Source organism: Toxotes jaculatrix, chromosome 6 (genome assembly GCF_017976425.1).
Source record: "Toxotes jaculatrix isolate fToxJac2 chromosome 6, fToxJac2.pri, whole genome shotgun sequence".
NCBI lineage: Eukaryota > Metazoa > Chordata > Actinopteri > Toxotidae > Toxotes > Toxotes jaculatrix.
In genome coordinates this window covers 14498265-14513512 of record NC_054399.1, presented here as the reverse complement: position 1 = coordinate 14513512, position 15248 = coordinate 14498265, and the positions used below count along the sequence as shown (strand labels likewise).

Genomic DNA, 15248 nt, shown 5'->3' with positions numbered 1-15248 from the left:
GAGGTGACAGGGGAATAACATCCCTTTCTCCTCAATCGACAGGGACCATAACTCCTGCCTCTCCAGGGACAGATTGAGAAAGGCAATAGCCCTAGGGGCTGTGAAGCACACATGCTTAGGAGAATTGAAAGTTAAAAGAAAAACGCAGTTTGCCACTGATCCAGACGACAGCACCGCTCTTCGCCTCTGGAATTTTCTTATTTCTTGTCTTTGTCTTTGTTTTTTTTTTTGGAATGGCAATTGAAAGGCCCAGGTGGCAAACTGTCCATATACTTTATCAAACAATAAATCTCCAGGGGTTGTTGCATTGGTGCATTGTATTTTTCCACATTTTTTTTTGAAAGTTTTCAGAACTTATTGAAGTTGGTAGCAGAATTTGCAGTTCTCTCTCTTTTTTTTCCAGTGACCTGAGTTGTTGGCCTCAGTTGGCCTAGATTGTTTTTTTTTTTTTTGGTGACAAAGATGAAAACTGTCTTATAGATATGAACTTTCTCCTTTGACTTTATTGCTGCTAGTTTGTGGAAAGATGGCATGATCTGATATATAACATAAACACCTGGCACTGTGTTTTCACACATGCTGCAACAGAATTTATTGTAGTACCAGTTATTTGTGTCATAATCCTGATGTGGGTGTGAGTATTCCATGGACAAATTTTATTAGTGCTTTACTATCTTTCACAGGGCGGCAGCAACTCAAACTTTAGTACTGTGAAATAACATGTTAAACTGTGATAGAGGTGCATGATATCAGCAGCTGTGTGTACACAGCAGATGGCTGGTACACAGAAAAACCCATGCTTGTTGTTATTTTTAATTAGCTCCTCTTGTTCACTCTGTCACTAGCAGATTTTGCTGGTACCACCTCTGTGTCTCAGCAACCAGTTGTGCCAATGACATTTTAGGGGTTCAGCCCAAAGACTACAAAAATATAATACCTACTAATTCAAGAGAGTCACAGTATATAAGTAATGGTTTAATGATGAAACAACATGGCAAATCACGCTGTTTAACTGTTCTGTGATGATACAATGAGTGCTGTGTCAGCTAACAAATCGCAGCTCTTCTCCCTCCCACCGACTGTCTCTTGTCTTGCTCTCATTTCCCTCTATCTGCTCCCTAAAAATTCCTTCCTCTCTCAGCTTCGATCTCTCTCTTCTGTCTCTTTTTTTTCCCCTCTCCTCTGTTTTACTATCTCTCTTTGTCTTTTTCTGTACTCTCCATCCCTTCTCCTACTCCTCAACAGCCACATTCCCCTGTTTGGAGTGGGTGGGGGAGTGAGGGGGGGCATCATAGCAGCTTTTATAGCCTGATCAATTTTACAGTGGCTTATTGAATAGCTTTTAATGCCCTTCTTTATTTTCAGTTGTATTCTGTCTGCTGCTCCAGGGCTGATGTGATGGCTCGCCAGAGAGATAGACAATAAATTTTAATACATCGTGTCTGGAAAATTACACATGCTTAATCATTGATTTTTATTGGTTCATCATGATAACATTATCCCAGTGGGTGAGGGCAGGCAAAAGAGCTGCCCATAAAAGAAAAGAGGTTGAATTACTTATGACATTTTAAAGAGTGAAGTTGACAAAATGAAATGTTGGCATAGCCAACTTTCTTTGTCTAATGTGCAGTGTATCGATTTGACAGTGTAACCGTTATATCCATAGACAGTAAACAGTAAACATTTAAACAAGTGGAACCTTCACCTGTGACTTTTCTCACCGTGTTGCCTCTAAATCAGTGAGTCTGGTTGTGGAGAGAAGATTAAATACCCAGCTACGACTGTATGTTTCAATGGCCAAAGAATTAAAAAACGTCAAAAGACTAAGTAAAATTTAAAATGATGCACAGATCATTAAATGTAGTCATTTTCCTATGGGGCTGTATGGTAAGAAACAACAGTGTGATTTTTGCTGTCTTTCACATTTCTTTAACTTTTTTGTCAAAATAACCTACTGAATTAATTTTTGTATTAAACCCTTTTGATATTACATATAGTCTAAAGACCAATTATACAGTTTCACTGTTGACTTGTAAGTAAAAAAACAACCAAGCAACTGCTGTCAAATTAAAGGAATGCATGTTTTTTTAAAAAATGTTTTTACTGTTAATATATCTGAAATACTGATCTGTATTTTTAGTTTCCCTGACTTTCCTCACCGTCACATCCACTGTGATTTCACCTCAACAACTAGAGTGCAAGAAAGGTGAAATTTGAATGTGTGTGCACAGAGATTTATCGTCTGCATATAAAAAAAATATCAGGATCATTAAGTCCAACTCTACTGCCATCAAGCTGATGAAAACTGGCAAACACACACACAGACTTCAGAATGCCTGGTGTGTATGCCAATGTGTGTGTGTGTATAAGGGATGTGATAAGGTAGATTGACTTCTAATATAAATGGCAGAGGTGTCTACTGACATCGGTATAGAAGTGCCCTTTGTGTCCCTCCCTGGCAGTCTCATTCTCTCCTTGTGTGTGTGCATGTGTGTGTGTGTGTGTGTGTTTCTGTGTGTGTCGGAAAAAGTATGAGAGGAGGGAGAGACTGTTGTACTGTATGTTGAGATTTTGAAGATTTGCATGTCTTTGTGTTTCTTGTTTCTGTGATTTGGTATTTTGTGAGAAGTGTATAAAAGCTTGTGTGTGTGTGTGAGATGGTGAGTTTGTGTGAGTGAGGGAGCAAGCGAGTGGACTGGCATGTGTGTGTACACAAATTTCTCCATGTGCACACTCCCTCTCTCTCTCTCGCTCGCTCTTACACACATACGACACATAAAACACACACACAAACACACACTGGGGCAGGTTAGCCCTCCTCCGCACCGGCACCTGCTCCGCTGAAGGTGAAAGAAGTGCTCACTTGAGCTCATTGAAAAGTAGATGTGACAGTAAATTTTTCAGGCCCTTGTGAGATGGGAGATCTTGTTATAGCAGTCAGGATGGGGGTCAGGGCAGTGGCTGCTTGATGATTGAGGAAAAGAGAAGTAAATTCATTCTGCTTCGGGCACTTTGTCAAGTGCCAGTAGCTTACCGTTGAGAGCCACTCACCCATCACTGTGTTACGGCCCCAGAGGTCACCTCCACCGCCATAAATCTGCCTCGCCTCCTCGCCTGCTAAACCTATTGCCTTCCCCCGGCTGAGCACGAGCAGGGAGAGAGGCTGCAGCTGCTGCTACTGCTCCTCATAGTCACTCAAATGAACAAAAGACAGATGAGAGAATATGGATTCTCCCTCTGATGCTGCTGATAGTGTAAGAGCAGGACACTGGGTGTGTTGTGCCACAGGGGTGATCTGTACGTGTGGACTAATGGTTGTGTTGTGTGTGAGTGAAAGGATGGATGGATTGCAAGTATGCATGCATATAAATATATATATAAATATATATATATATATAAACACAGGGGCATATCACAGGGGCAAGAGAATGTAACAAGAAATTAAGCAGGCTGATGATGGAAGCTTGATTTTGTTTGTATTTGCTATCACTGAATTCACTCGCCTTCCTCCCCTTCCCTCTATTTGCCCACAGTTTCACCTGAGATCACCCGACATCACCTGACCCATGTGCAGCAATGTAGCAATGAGAATTGTAGAGATTGAGACAGAGTGAGAAGTTTGTCGCTCTAACACATGAAAAATTACGGCATTTGTTTCTCTTTGAGAGTCTGACACGAGTTGAATCTTAGAGCACCAGGCAGTATCTGCTTTTCATAGCTATTTTGTTTCTAATGAGAGGGAAAAAATCTGCCTGTGAATGTTATTGTAATGTATTTTTTTTCTCAGCAGGTACTGATCTGGGTGTGCAAGTCTGTATATATGTGTTTGTTGTACTGTAAAAAAACAGTTATTTTGTTCCCAAAGAGCCTCCTCATTGTTAATTAAATGACAGCAGACGCACAGGTGAAGGAGATCATTTGGTAAAGAAATGAACAACCTGATTTGTGTAAATGCAAACACAACATGCTAATCCACATGCACAAAAAGAAAAACTGTGTTTATTGCTGTAATACACATGGAACAGTAGGCCACAGCAGTGCCACATTTTTTAAATGGTCCTGATTTCATTTCAGGCTTCAGTCCACCAACACTGGTTGATGTTAAGCCATTTTTTTCTCCTCATGAAATGTAAGACTTGTGGTTAGAAGATTCCTTCAGCTGTTTTGGGGGTTTTTAAGTGTTTTAGCACTGCCAACATGCTCTCTAGATTTCATCAGAAGTTGTTCCAAGATACAAAAGGAGGAAAAGTCTACTTTTTGTACTTTGTGAGGACTAAAACAGAGAACAAAAACTATATCTAAATGGTTAAGTGAAAAACTAATCTATGGAAGGAGTTTTTTGAAAGTTAAAAAACAAAAAAAAAACCTTTCGAGACTTATTTCTCAAGAGGTTTATTTGAGTCACTTTGGCTGAAACATTTAGAATCCTCAAAGGCTCAGTGAGTTGTTTTTTTTTTTTTTAATTTTCAGAGTGTGGCTAGGGCTTCAGTTTCCATGCTTAGCCTCATATTCTTTCATAGGGTCACACAAAAACAGACACCAAAATACACAAACCCCAGGGGATCCTGTTCTCTCGTTTTCTAAATTGATAATTGATATATCATGAAATTATTGATATCTTTTTCCATATGCAAACGTTTTTCTAGGATGGTGGTAGAGGACTAAAGTCAGAAGAAAGAAAAAGGATCTGGGTCTGGTGTGGGTGTCTGTGTGTTTATATGTGTGTGTGTGTTGGTTTTTGTACACACGCATGTCCGTATGTGTACACATTGTGAGCGATCTCTTCTTTCTGAAGTGTGTCGTCCTGTGCTGTAATTACACCTGCCTCAACTATGTGTGTGCATATGCTTTCAGCTGCCCATGTGTAGATGCACGTGTGTGTGAGTGTGTATGCATGTGCACACACCTTTCAAGCTTGTAGTGTATGAACACCAGCCTGCTTTCAATATAGCCTCTTATTAGGGGGTGATTATCCTGCCTGCATCTGGCTTGTCTCAGCTGTTGACTGGAAGTTGGAGAGGCCAGGGGCACCCTGGGAAGAGAGGAGTGAAAACTTCCTGAACCCAGTTTTCACCCTCCACCTCTCGACTCCAATATACCCCACAACCTCTCAAGAAACCACCTTATATTCATACTGGTGGGGTTTTTTTCTATAAATAACAGAAAACTCTCAGTTTGATGGAGAAATTTGTAGGTGTTGGTCAAACTATGTTTGCGCACCAGGATGTCTGATGTTGGCCAGGACAGCTATTGCTGAAGTTCCCTTCCAGTTAAATTCTGCCCATTCTAACAGCACTTACTATGTGTTTGTCCTGAATTAACCCTGGAATTAATCATCAGCACTTATGAACTTCCACTTCCCATGTTAGTACTGCAGAAAATTCTTTCATAAATTTCATGCGACATTTTTCTGTTTTATCTTGGTGGTTATACATTTTACAGGCTTTTCACTGCATCTTCTTGTGGTTGTAAAATGCTGTTAAATGCCATTTGTTTCAGAGAGACTGGTTGAAACCACAATACAGTAGTAGAACAGCAAACCACAAGCTGGTGGGGTAGTACCTTAATATGACATTCCACTAATGTTACGTGTTATGTGGAAAACTCCAACCCACAACCTACAGCTTCTTTCTAGAAATTAAATTAATGATTTTGCACAAAAAATACGCTTGCTGAGGCTCTAAAAGCACAGTTGATAAACACTATGTTTGGCACTAATCCTTAGCCTTCCTCCTCAACACAGACACACACATATACACAAAATTTCCTGCACTCCTACCCGTACTGAATTGGCATAACACCACTGGAAGATGAAGACTGCTGCACCTTGATCTAAAAAAATACTCTGTGAAGCAGAAAAGGCAAAAAGAAAAGGAGAAGAAAAAGCAGAAGAAAAGGAAGAAGAAATAGATAGCAGACAGGGTGAAAACAGTGTGGCTGGATCCCCAGGGCCTGGCTGGGGACTTTGTAAGAACCCATACATCAGCTGTCACCCAATGAACTTCCAAAGAGTCACAACAGAGAAACACAATAGACTGGACAGATGGTCCAAACAAACTGCAGTGGGTTTGATGCTATTAAAAGCTGTTTACCTCATGCCAGACGCCAGCAAGTGTAGTGGATGCATTGTGTGATCATTTCTGAATGATTCAGTGTGTGTGTGCATGTGTGTTTGACCACCAGCTTCTGGTGTTTCAGTAAACCCTCTGGTGTTTTTTTAGCCACCAAATGACCATTCGTTGCTTGAGTAAGATGCGTGTGAGTGTGTATGTGGTTTTGTCATAATTAAGATACTATCAAAGACAACACGTGATGGCGAAACACAAACAGTGCGATGATTGATTTGCACTCAGTAGATTCCAGCCAACTCCTTAGGCCATGACAAACTTTTGGCTGATAACCAATAACCAGACAAACATAAAACAGACCCCCTACTCTTTCTCTGTTGCTTCCTCCTTCCCTCCCTCCCATCCTCTCTCCCGTCCTTCCGCCTTCCGCTCCCCTTCATCTGCTCTCCTAAAGAGAGGCTCTGACACCTCAGAATGATGAACTCCTTCATTGCACTGACCTTTCTCCTTCGGACTAGTCACCCGTCCTCCTGCCCTCTTCCATGTAGATGAGACAGAGACAGATGAAGATATTTTGCAATGTGTGTGCATGCATGGGTGTCAGTGGGGGTGTTGGGTAGGTGTGTCATGCAGTGACACAGTGAAATTAGTTTTGGTGTTGGTGGATGGCGGCCGACCCACCTTCAGATCAGCAGTCAACCACGGAGATTAATCCAGACACAGGAGGCCCGTAGGAGAGCAGTCATGACAGGCCCTGAACGAGAGGAGAGAGACAGGCAGGAAGACCGACAGATGGGGCGGGTTGGTTCATGACAATGATATACCTACTGAGGCTGTGTCCATATATCTGTGTGTAACTTGTGAGGTTTAACATACAGATTGTTAGACTGCTGTGGACATGAATAATGTAAAGATCAAGTTTCCTCACCATGATATGCAAAAAAATTTGAACTCTGAATCATTTACCAATTTCTGTACGTCTAGTGGATGCTCCAGCCAATCAGAACCTCTGCAAATAGGACTGAGGTTGGTCACATTACCAAGATGTGTCAGATAGGTCAATTCTGCTGTCAGAAGTTTAATCACTTCTAAGTTGTTTCTTATAGTTAAACTGCATAGCCTAAATACAAATTCTACATGTTCTCATGAGAACCTTAGAAACAGGGTAAACTAGCTGATGCAGGGTGGGAGGAGTCATAATCCCTGACGAATTAGCGAAATTTGCAAGGTATGTTGCAGATGTTACTCAGCAAGCTAGCCGGCATTTCACGCGCAGTTAAATTGCAAACAGAAGAGCTGGTCAAAGCAATTTCCATCGAACACACACCCAGTGCCCTCAGATGTCACATACAAGCTGCTGATATCAGCATTCAGTGGTGTCCCCATGTCCAGTGCAAATAAAAATAAATAAATAAATAAGCTCTCAAATGTATATGTGGAGGGTGCAAATGCAAGTGTTTCACAATTGTTTTTCATTGACAGTGTTATAACACAGTGGCTTTGTAATTAGAGATATCCAAGCACTAACAATCAGTTGTGTCCATCAGCTGTCATCTGGCCTTTTTGAAGTGTCCTTGAACAACCTTTACAATACCTGCTAGAGACATTGTAAGACTATCCAGATGAGAGCATCAGCTAAGTACCTAAAATGAAAAATGAGTGTCAGAAGTTGGTAAATATGGTATCATTAGCCACACTTGCCTTCTTCGTTTTCTGCTTTAATTGGCTCCAATTTCTAATCCTTCACCTTTGGGCCATCCTTTGTAATCCTGTCTTGTTTCCTTCTATAATTGGCTCAGATCAGTGCATCTTACAGGTCACGTAGATGGGAGAAATTCTCGGATCTTAGAATGATTAGCTTAATGTCAAGAATCCTGAATCGAGAGTTTTCAAAGGGAACTCTTCATATATACTAAATACTTTGGTGATAGATTACATGGGAGAAGGAGGAATGACACAAGTAGTTAAATTGCAAACTAGCCGTTTCCTCGCCCACTTCCTAGAAATTGGAACATTGTAGTGATGAGGGGTGGTCCCTTTCTAGGCTGTGATTCTGAAATTACAATAGGATAATAGCAATTTATGCATTTAACTGATGCTTTCATCCAAGTGCATGTGTGTTTGTGGGGGCATACATCACATGCAACTGGATCAGTGAGACCACATCCAGCCTCTGTTGAATGTTATTACTCTTGGATGGTGCTGGTACCATTTCCTTTCTTTTTTACAAATAGAAAATAAAAAAAGTCACACCCACAGTGTTGTGATTTTTCAGGGGAAATATTTGGGTTGTAAAATAAGCATCAAATTCTGTCATGTCTCATTAACCTCAAATATGTAAATAACTGTATTTTATATGTTTTTATTCATTGCAACATGATTTTAAGATACCCTTGCTCACTTACTTGCTCCAAGCACGTCTCTTGCGTGTGTGCATGTGTGTCTTCAGTTACTTTTCAGTGGAGCTGAACACTTTTGGCAGCACTGACTGGCAGACCTAACTCTGTGTATGTGTGTGTATGTCTGTCTGTCTTCAGGTCAGCTGTCCATTCCTTGTGTTCCAGAGAGACTTGAAAATCCATTGAGCCAAACCTTCAAAGACACTCGTCTGCATAGAGAGGTAACTGACTCCTTATGCACACAGCAGGGTATATAAGTCACTCCAGCGGAGCTTTGAGCTTTGGGTAACAGGGCAGGGGGTCAACAGCGGCATTTGATCTTTGACCTTAGGACAAAAACAGACTGATCTCAGGTGCTGCACCATAACTGTGTTGGGTCAACACATTCAGCAGAAGTAGGTCTGATAGTCCTCACTTGCTACAGTTCAGTCTGATTGAGCTTGAATTCCCAGGACTCCCAAGAAATATTTGTGATTCTTCCTTATTAATAATGTAAATAAAAAAAATAAAAAAAAACAATTAGTTAACGATTAGTCTTTGGTACAAGGACTTTGTAAATTAAACTGTAAATTCTTGCGTGATAAAAAATGTATTCAGTAAAAAGTAATTAATTAATAACACTTTATGTAGTCCTACCACTTTAGTGTTAAATAGAAAACACATATTCAGAATTACTGAGGCTAATTATTTGTCATATTTAGACTCATTTCATTTTATATTGTTAAATAATATAACTACTGTTGAAACTATTTAGTAATTTCCTTTTAAAAATATAATTTGTTGCTTTTCAATTATTAGACAGTCAACATGAGGTGCTTTTTTTTTTTTTTCAAAACTTAAAGGGCTTAGCAAAGAACACTTTCTCTCTCCCAATCTATCTCTCACACACACCCTCACCCAGTGCTTAACTGACTGCCTGTCCACTGAAATAAATTGAAGCCTCCGATGCCCCGATCAGACTCTGCATATCTTCGTCCCCCTGGTGGCCAGCAGTAGAACCACATCACCACATATCCTCTTGAGCAACTGACTTTTATTAATACTAAATGTACAGTCATTTTGTGTTTCAAATTGTAGAAAATCTGATCTCTGGACCTTATAATGTTTGATGTTGTTGAAATAATAATTTATTATAATTATTATTAGTAATTACATAAGCGAGGACACTTTCTATGAACATTTAATTTGAAAAATAATGCTTGTGCAACTCAGCCTCTTTTGTCCTTTAGACTAATATACAAAGAGGTTAAGTACCTTGTAAGTACCTTGATCAATTGCTGGTCATAAGCTCACTTCTTCAAGCCAGTCCAGTGGTTTCTTTATCCTTGTGCTAGTATACTGCTTTATTAAGTAGTCATATTAATTAATCTATCCCATATAGTATGCACAGTGTTAGAAAAAATGTTAATTTGTATAGTGTTGATTGTTTGAGCAGCCATATTCATTTAATTTCACAGTATGAAACTGGGGTTTGGTTTAAAGGGTTGTTTTAATTTTTCTATTTCTGTTACGAAGTAAGCAATCCTGAGCTCTGAATTTTAAGTGAAACCAGCAGTGCCCTGAGTCCAAGACTGAGAATCACTGCTCATGTTATCTACACCCCCTTTATAATACAGGAACTTATCACACTGCTAGTGAATTTTCAACAGGAGGAATACAAAAGGAACAAGTAGTTGACTCAGTAAAGAATGATTACAAGTTCAGTTGCATCTAAAACAAGAAGCTTTATCTAAAGAAAATAGCAGATATAGAAATTTTGCTTTTAGAAAAATACTTCTTAATACAGACTCCAAGATCAAATGACTGTTTCGGCATTCCACATTTACTTTCTCTCTGCCTTTTTCACCCTTGGCAAACTGCTACTGCACAACAACTTCCAACTGTCCTACCTCCGATGTGATCGAAGCTGACTTTGCTCTCCACCCAGCTTTGTTTTTCTTCACAGCCGTTGGGTGGTCCATGTCTCTCTCCCTCTCTCTTTCACTCTATCTCTCTCTCTCTCACTCATTGTCAAGTTCACAGCGTCTGTTTCTCTTTGAGTGCTATGGGAGCCAGGCATGGTCCGAAACTCAATACCTGAGTATACACTATTAAGTTCACACCCGAGGTTATTGGGTGGAAGTGTGGTCTCATTCCACAAAATGTGCGAGTCAGTCAAAGAATAGCAGGGTGTGAGTGTTTATGTGTGGCTGGTTAGTTGGTCAAGGTTAACTAAATGATGGGAGGTGGAGGTGGAAGTGGAGGTAGTGTGTGTGTGTGTGTTCTTCGGGCAGTCCTCTGGTTTTAGCACCGGGCAAGAGTCGGAGCCTCTGCAGTCGTTAGCTGTCGCTGTTGGAGACTTTGCCAGTCGCAGTCAAAGATAAGGTTTTAGTGTGGCAAGTGTTTTTACGTGGGTTTGATTTTTCTCCATCCGCAGTGTCCGGAGTATCAAACAGTACATTTTTATGAACAGTTTTGTATTGCCATCCTATCAGAATAAAAGCATAATACTTTTTGGCCACCTGAGGGGCTCACTGAGTAGCTACATGTTGTGATGGGTTTTTTTTTTTAATAAATATGACATAAGTCCTTAGCTTAAGTTTGTTTCTACATACTTTTTTCAGTCTTAATCAGAAACATAACACTTTTTAAATTAGCCAGAACTTTGAATAAAAAGTCCTGTTTCGGTTCTTGTGGTCTGTTGCACAAAACAGAAAAACAATATTCCTGGTTTTGCCCTGTTGAACTCACCCCAGTTGACCTTTCCAGCCTGTTGAGTGTTTCAGTGTTGGACCAGTTAGACACAGCTCCCTCTGAGTACCGTTCACACGCGATTGGGAGTCCCCTGACAGGCCAGCTGGAACCTCCAGTCCACCCCCACACACACAGACATGAATCCTCCACAGAACCACCACTGGCCAGCCAGCCTGTCAGTCATGCAATGGGAGGGTCATGAACGTGTATATTCATGTGTGTTCGTGTGTGGCGGGGGCGGGTTGTTGTTGTTGGGGCTTCCTGTTTTGGCCTGTGTGCTTCAGTCCTTCTTGGAAGTGGGACTGTTGGTGTCACGTTTTGGGACTAGCAAGACACAAAAAATAAACTAGGCTTAATAACTAATTTCCCCAGTTTGAGGGATCAATAAAGTAATAAACTTTAACTTAAAACTGATTTTGCAGCTGATATCTGACATTCTGTCATTTTTCAAGTCAAAAAGTTTTTAGATTCTTACTTTAGTCTTGCCAGAACAGCATTTAGGCTCGAGTAAAGGACTCAAAAGCTTTCCTTAGAAACTAAGACTAATGAAATTTCTTCTGAATAGGTTAGCAGCTCTTTAAACTAGGGTGAGGCAAGTTTTATTGGATTTTTTGCAGGCAGTTGATAAAGATTCCCTCATGCCACTCTCGAGTCATTTCTCTGGGCAAGCAATAGAAAAACTTTCTCCACTTGTGCTCTACAAGGAATTTCCATCATATCAGAGGTGGACAAAATCAACTTGCTATCTTCCAGCCACATGCTTTATAAATTTCATTGCTTTTACTCTTTTCTTTTCTTTTCTTTTTTTTAAATAATTTTCCTCATCTGGTATTTATATTATTTTCTTTGAAGCACACATGACAAAGGCTTTGTAGCACAAACACACATGAACGTAGACAGAGCTTAAGTCCGAGTTGAGTCCAAGACATGTCCAAAACCAAGAGTTCGCATTAAGACTAAGTCTAAAAGAACTTGATTTCAAGTCAAGTCTAAGACACTCTGTCAGATTAGTCTGTCAGTGACTGTCCTCTGCCATTTTAGATGTCACTCACACACACAAACATGCAAAGACAGTCGATTCATCAACAACTGTATAACAACAATAGCATTACAACATTAACCCCTGCTTGGGATGTAATGTCACTGTTCCTTGTGTATTTATGGTAAAATGACACATTGGGCCCTTAAGACAGACAAAATATCTGTTATTGAGAGAGTATTGATGAGAGTTACTTTTATCCTTTTTGTATAGTTTGAATCAAAGTGATTTTACTCTTACATGAGCAGGGTAACCCAGTATTCTTTCCCCTCCACTGTACCATCACAGACAAACACACATGCGCTCGCTCAGCCCTCTTCATTAGAAGTGGATATGTCTTTGGGGGAGCACCAGTCATGTTCCATTAATCCAAAGCAACCAGTGGTGATTGATCAATTAGCCCTGCTTAAAGCTGGGGCTCAGGCTAATCAATAGCACTGATCACCAGCCAAAGGTTTTTCATTAAGATCTGCTGCTCTGCATGAGTAGACTCCATTAGCATAGACCAAATGGGCTGTGAGGAATCCTAATACTACAGTGAAAACAGACACACATACACACACACACACACACACACACACACAGGCTGCATAATTTTGCCTTTTCTTTAGTGTATGTGTGTGTAATGTGTACATTATAATCTCACACATGCTGGGCTGCTGTGCTAAACTTTCCATCCATACTGTTCATGTAGCAAAAGTAAGGACATTTTAATTGTGTTTTTGATTAAGTGTAAAGTTGTGTTCTTAAATGACGTGTCCCCTCTTTTGATAAAATGACCCCTAGTATTACATAAACCCCATTATATAACACTGCAGTATTTTTAATATTAATAGCAGAATGGGTGCATTCAGGTGATAATTCAGTGTTGTTTATTATCTGTTGCTCTTTGTTTTATGATTAATTATGGGTTGACTAACACTCATAAGTTCTTCATTGTAGGATGCTGTGAATAAGTGTCTGCTAAAATAATGTCTCAGACTATAAAAATGCTGTATATGAGTCACATTGTCCCCAAATAGTCTTTATGGTTCCGTAGTGAACATGTCTGGCAGTGTTTCCTTTTCTGCCCACTCATTGTCATCCTTTTTGTGAGTTACCTGAAAAACAGCGGATGCTGCTGTGCCACAGCGATATTTCTGATCCACGACCCCATTGAACCCACGGGATCATCCATAGCCTAAAACACAAAAACACCGACCTACTACCACTGACGAACTCACCTTTCTCACCCTTTCCTAACCCTCAGTGGGGCCAAGAGCCATTGTTTCACTTAAACAATCCTCATTGAATTAAAAGCTGGCTGCATGCTTTGTTCAGTGAGGCCGATGCATACTGCTGTCATGGGTCCTATCGTTAATGTGCCATCGCTGAACCTCACATCCTTAGCAGACACAGGCAGCGCTGAGCTTATTTCCTCCATCTGTAGATGAATGTGTGTGCACATGTATATCTCTGTGTGTGTGAGATAATACTCTACGGTGTGTTTGTACTGTAGATAGGGTGAATGAGTAAGAGAGGGTGTTGGAGGGTGGGTCACTGTGCGTGTGTGCATGTGATTCTGTGTGTGTGTGTGTGATAGCTTTAAATCATTCAACAGCGAGAAGAGCAGATGAGCATAATCACATGTGGTGCTTTGGTCAGTGGTAGATTCACCGCAGAGATCTTGTGACATACACACCCACACAACAAGTTATCTCTCAACAACTATACGAAAAAGGGCTAGCTAAAATGTTGATCTAATCTCACCTGTTTGTGTCTTATCTGATCTATGACAGACTGCAACAGAAAGCCAGAGATGATGGTGAACAGGACGATAATAAAGGATGACATTATTTGATTCTTTCTGTATTAGTCACACAAAACATATCTCCCAATTTTATTTTTTAGCCGTAGGAAATATTTTACAAGTCAAACCCTGAACCATTTGAACCATTGAATGTTAATTAGTATTTCTTGTTAAGTATGTGTATGACCCAGTCTCATTTTGGGTGACAGGTTTGCCTAATGGTTTGAGTCTTGAAGAGTCCTTGACCGAGACAACCTAAATCCTACCCGTCTACCTTTTTGTGAAGCCACAGTTAAAATGCTAAAAATAAGTGTCTGAGTCAACAAGTCATGGATTGGCTGTCGAATAAAACTGTTCGTTTTTGTATAAATACCTCTGAATGGACATGGGAAAATTAGGACTCCAGTGAATGAGTTAATCCACATGAGTGAATCCATAATTTCTGGGTGTGCTGTCCCAGGTAGCACTAATGAGTGAAATTGACCTAGTCCTTCAGTCTGTGTGTTCAGCCACATTTACTTTTGAAGTAAAAGAGCCACAGGATGTGGGGATGTAAGAATGACACCAGAAAATATCCTGTGATCCAGCACAACAGCCCTGCAACAAATACAGTTCTACCTTCGTTAAGTTTATAATATTAAGTCTTTGTTGAGAGCTCTAGGGCAGTTTGTAGGCTGTGTTTTTGTTGGATTGCCTTATATTTGTATTCATGGTGTCACTGGAAATACAGATAAAACCAAGAATGGACATTAGTGTTAGAATGTACTTTACTAGGTGATGCTCATAATTGTGTGTGTGCGTGTGTGTGTGTGTGTGTGTGTATATGTGTATGTGTATCTCCGTGTATTTTAGCGGAAAGGAAGGGAGTTGGTCGCAGAGATACTGAGGCAGACAGGAAGAGATCATCCTGGTGTTACCATGGATGGGGTTGAGCCCTCTGGCTCCCCAGGCCCATACATAGTACACACGCAGGTTATTCTTCATCTGCAGACACGCACACACATACGGATGCACGGGGACACTAGTGCACTCAAAGTTATAAACGCGAATGTCTTCTTCCTCATGACCTCTCACCTCTGACCTTTTACCTTCTCAGTATTGGTTGCGTGTCATATTCTTGGTTTTTACCTTATCACTGCTCCCTTCGTAAGTCTTGTTATGTTTATGAAAGCCTTAGATAAATCTAAAATGTGTCCACCCTGCTCAGCTACACACACATG

General features: G+C 40.4%; 1 protein-coding gene across 4 annotated transcripts in view; it reads left to right on the top strand.

The window, feature by feature from the left end:
* Positions 1-15248, top strand: part of LOC121183464 (adhesion G-protein coupled receptor D2) — an 82285-nt gene that overhangs the window by 56617 nt on the left and 10420 nt on the right. For 3 of the 4 annotated variants that reach the window (XM_041040547.1, XM_041040544.1, XM_041040543.1), the window contains one exon: positions 8606-8688. The exons of the other annotated variant lie outside the window; for it this stretch is intronic. In XM_041040547.1, the coding sequence (XP_040896481.1) occupies positions 8606-8688 (83 nt within the window). The remainder of the gene's footprint in view (positions 1-8605; positions 8689-15248) is intronic. 4 annotated transcript variants of the gene reach the window in all.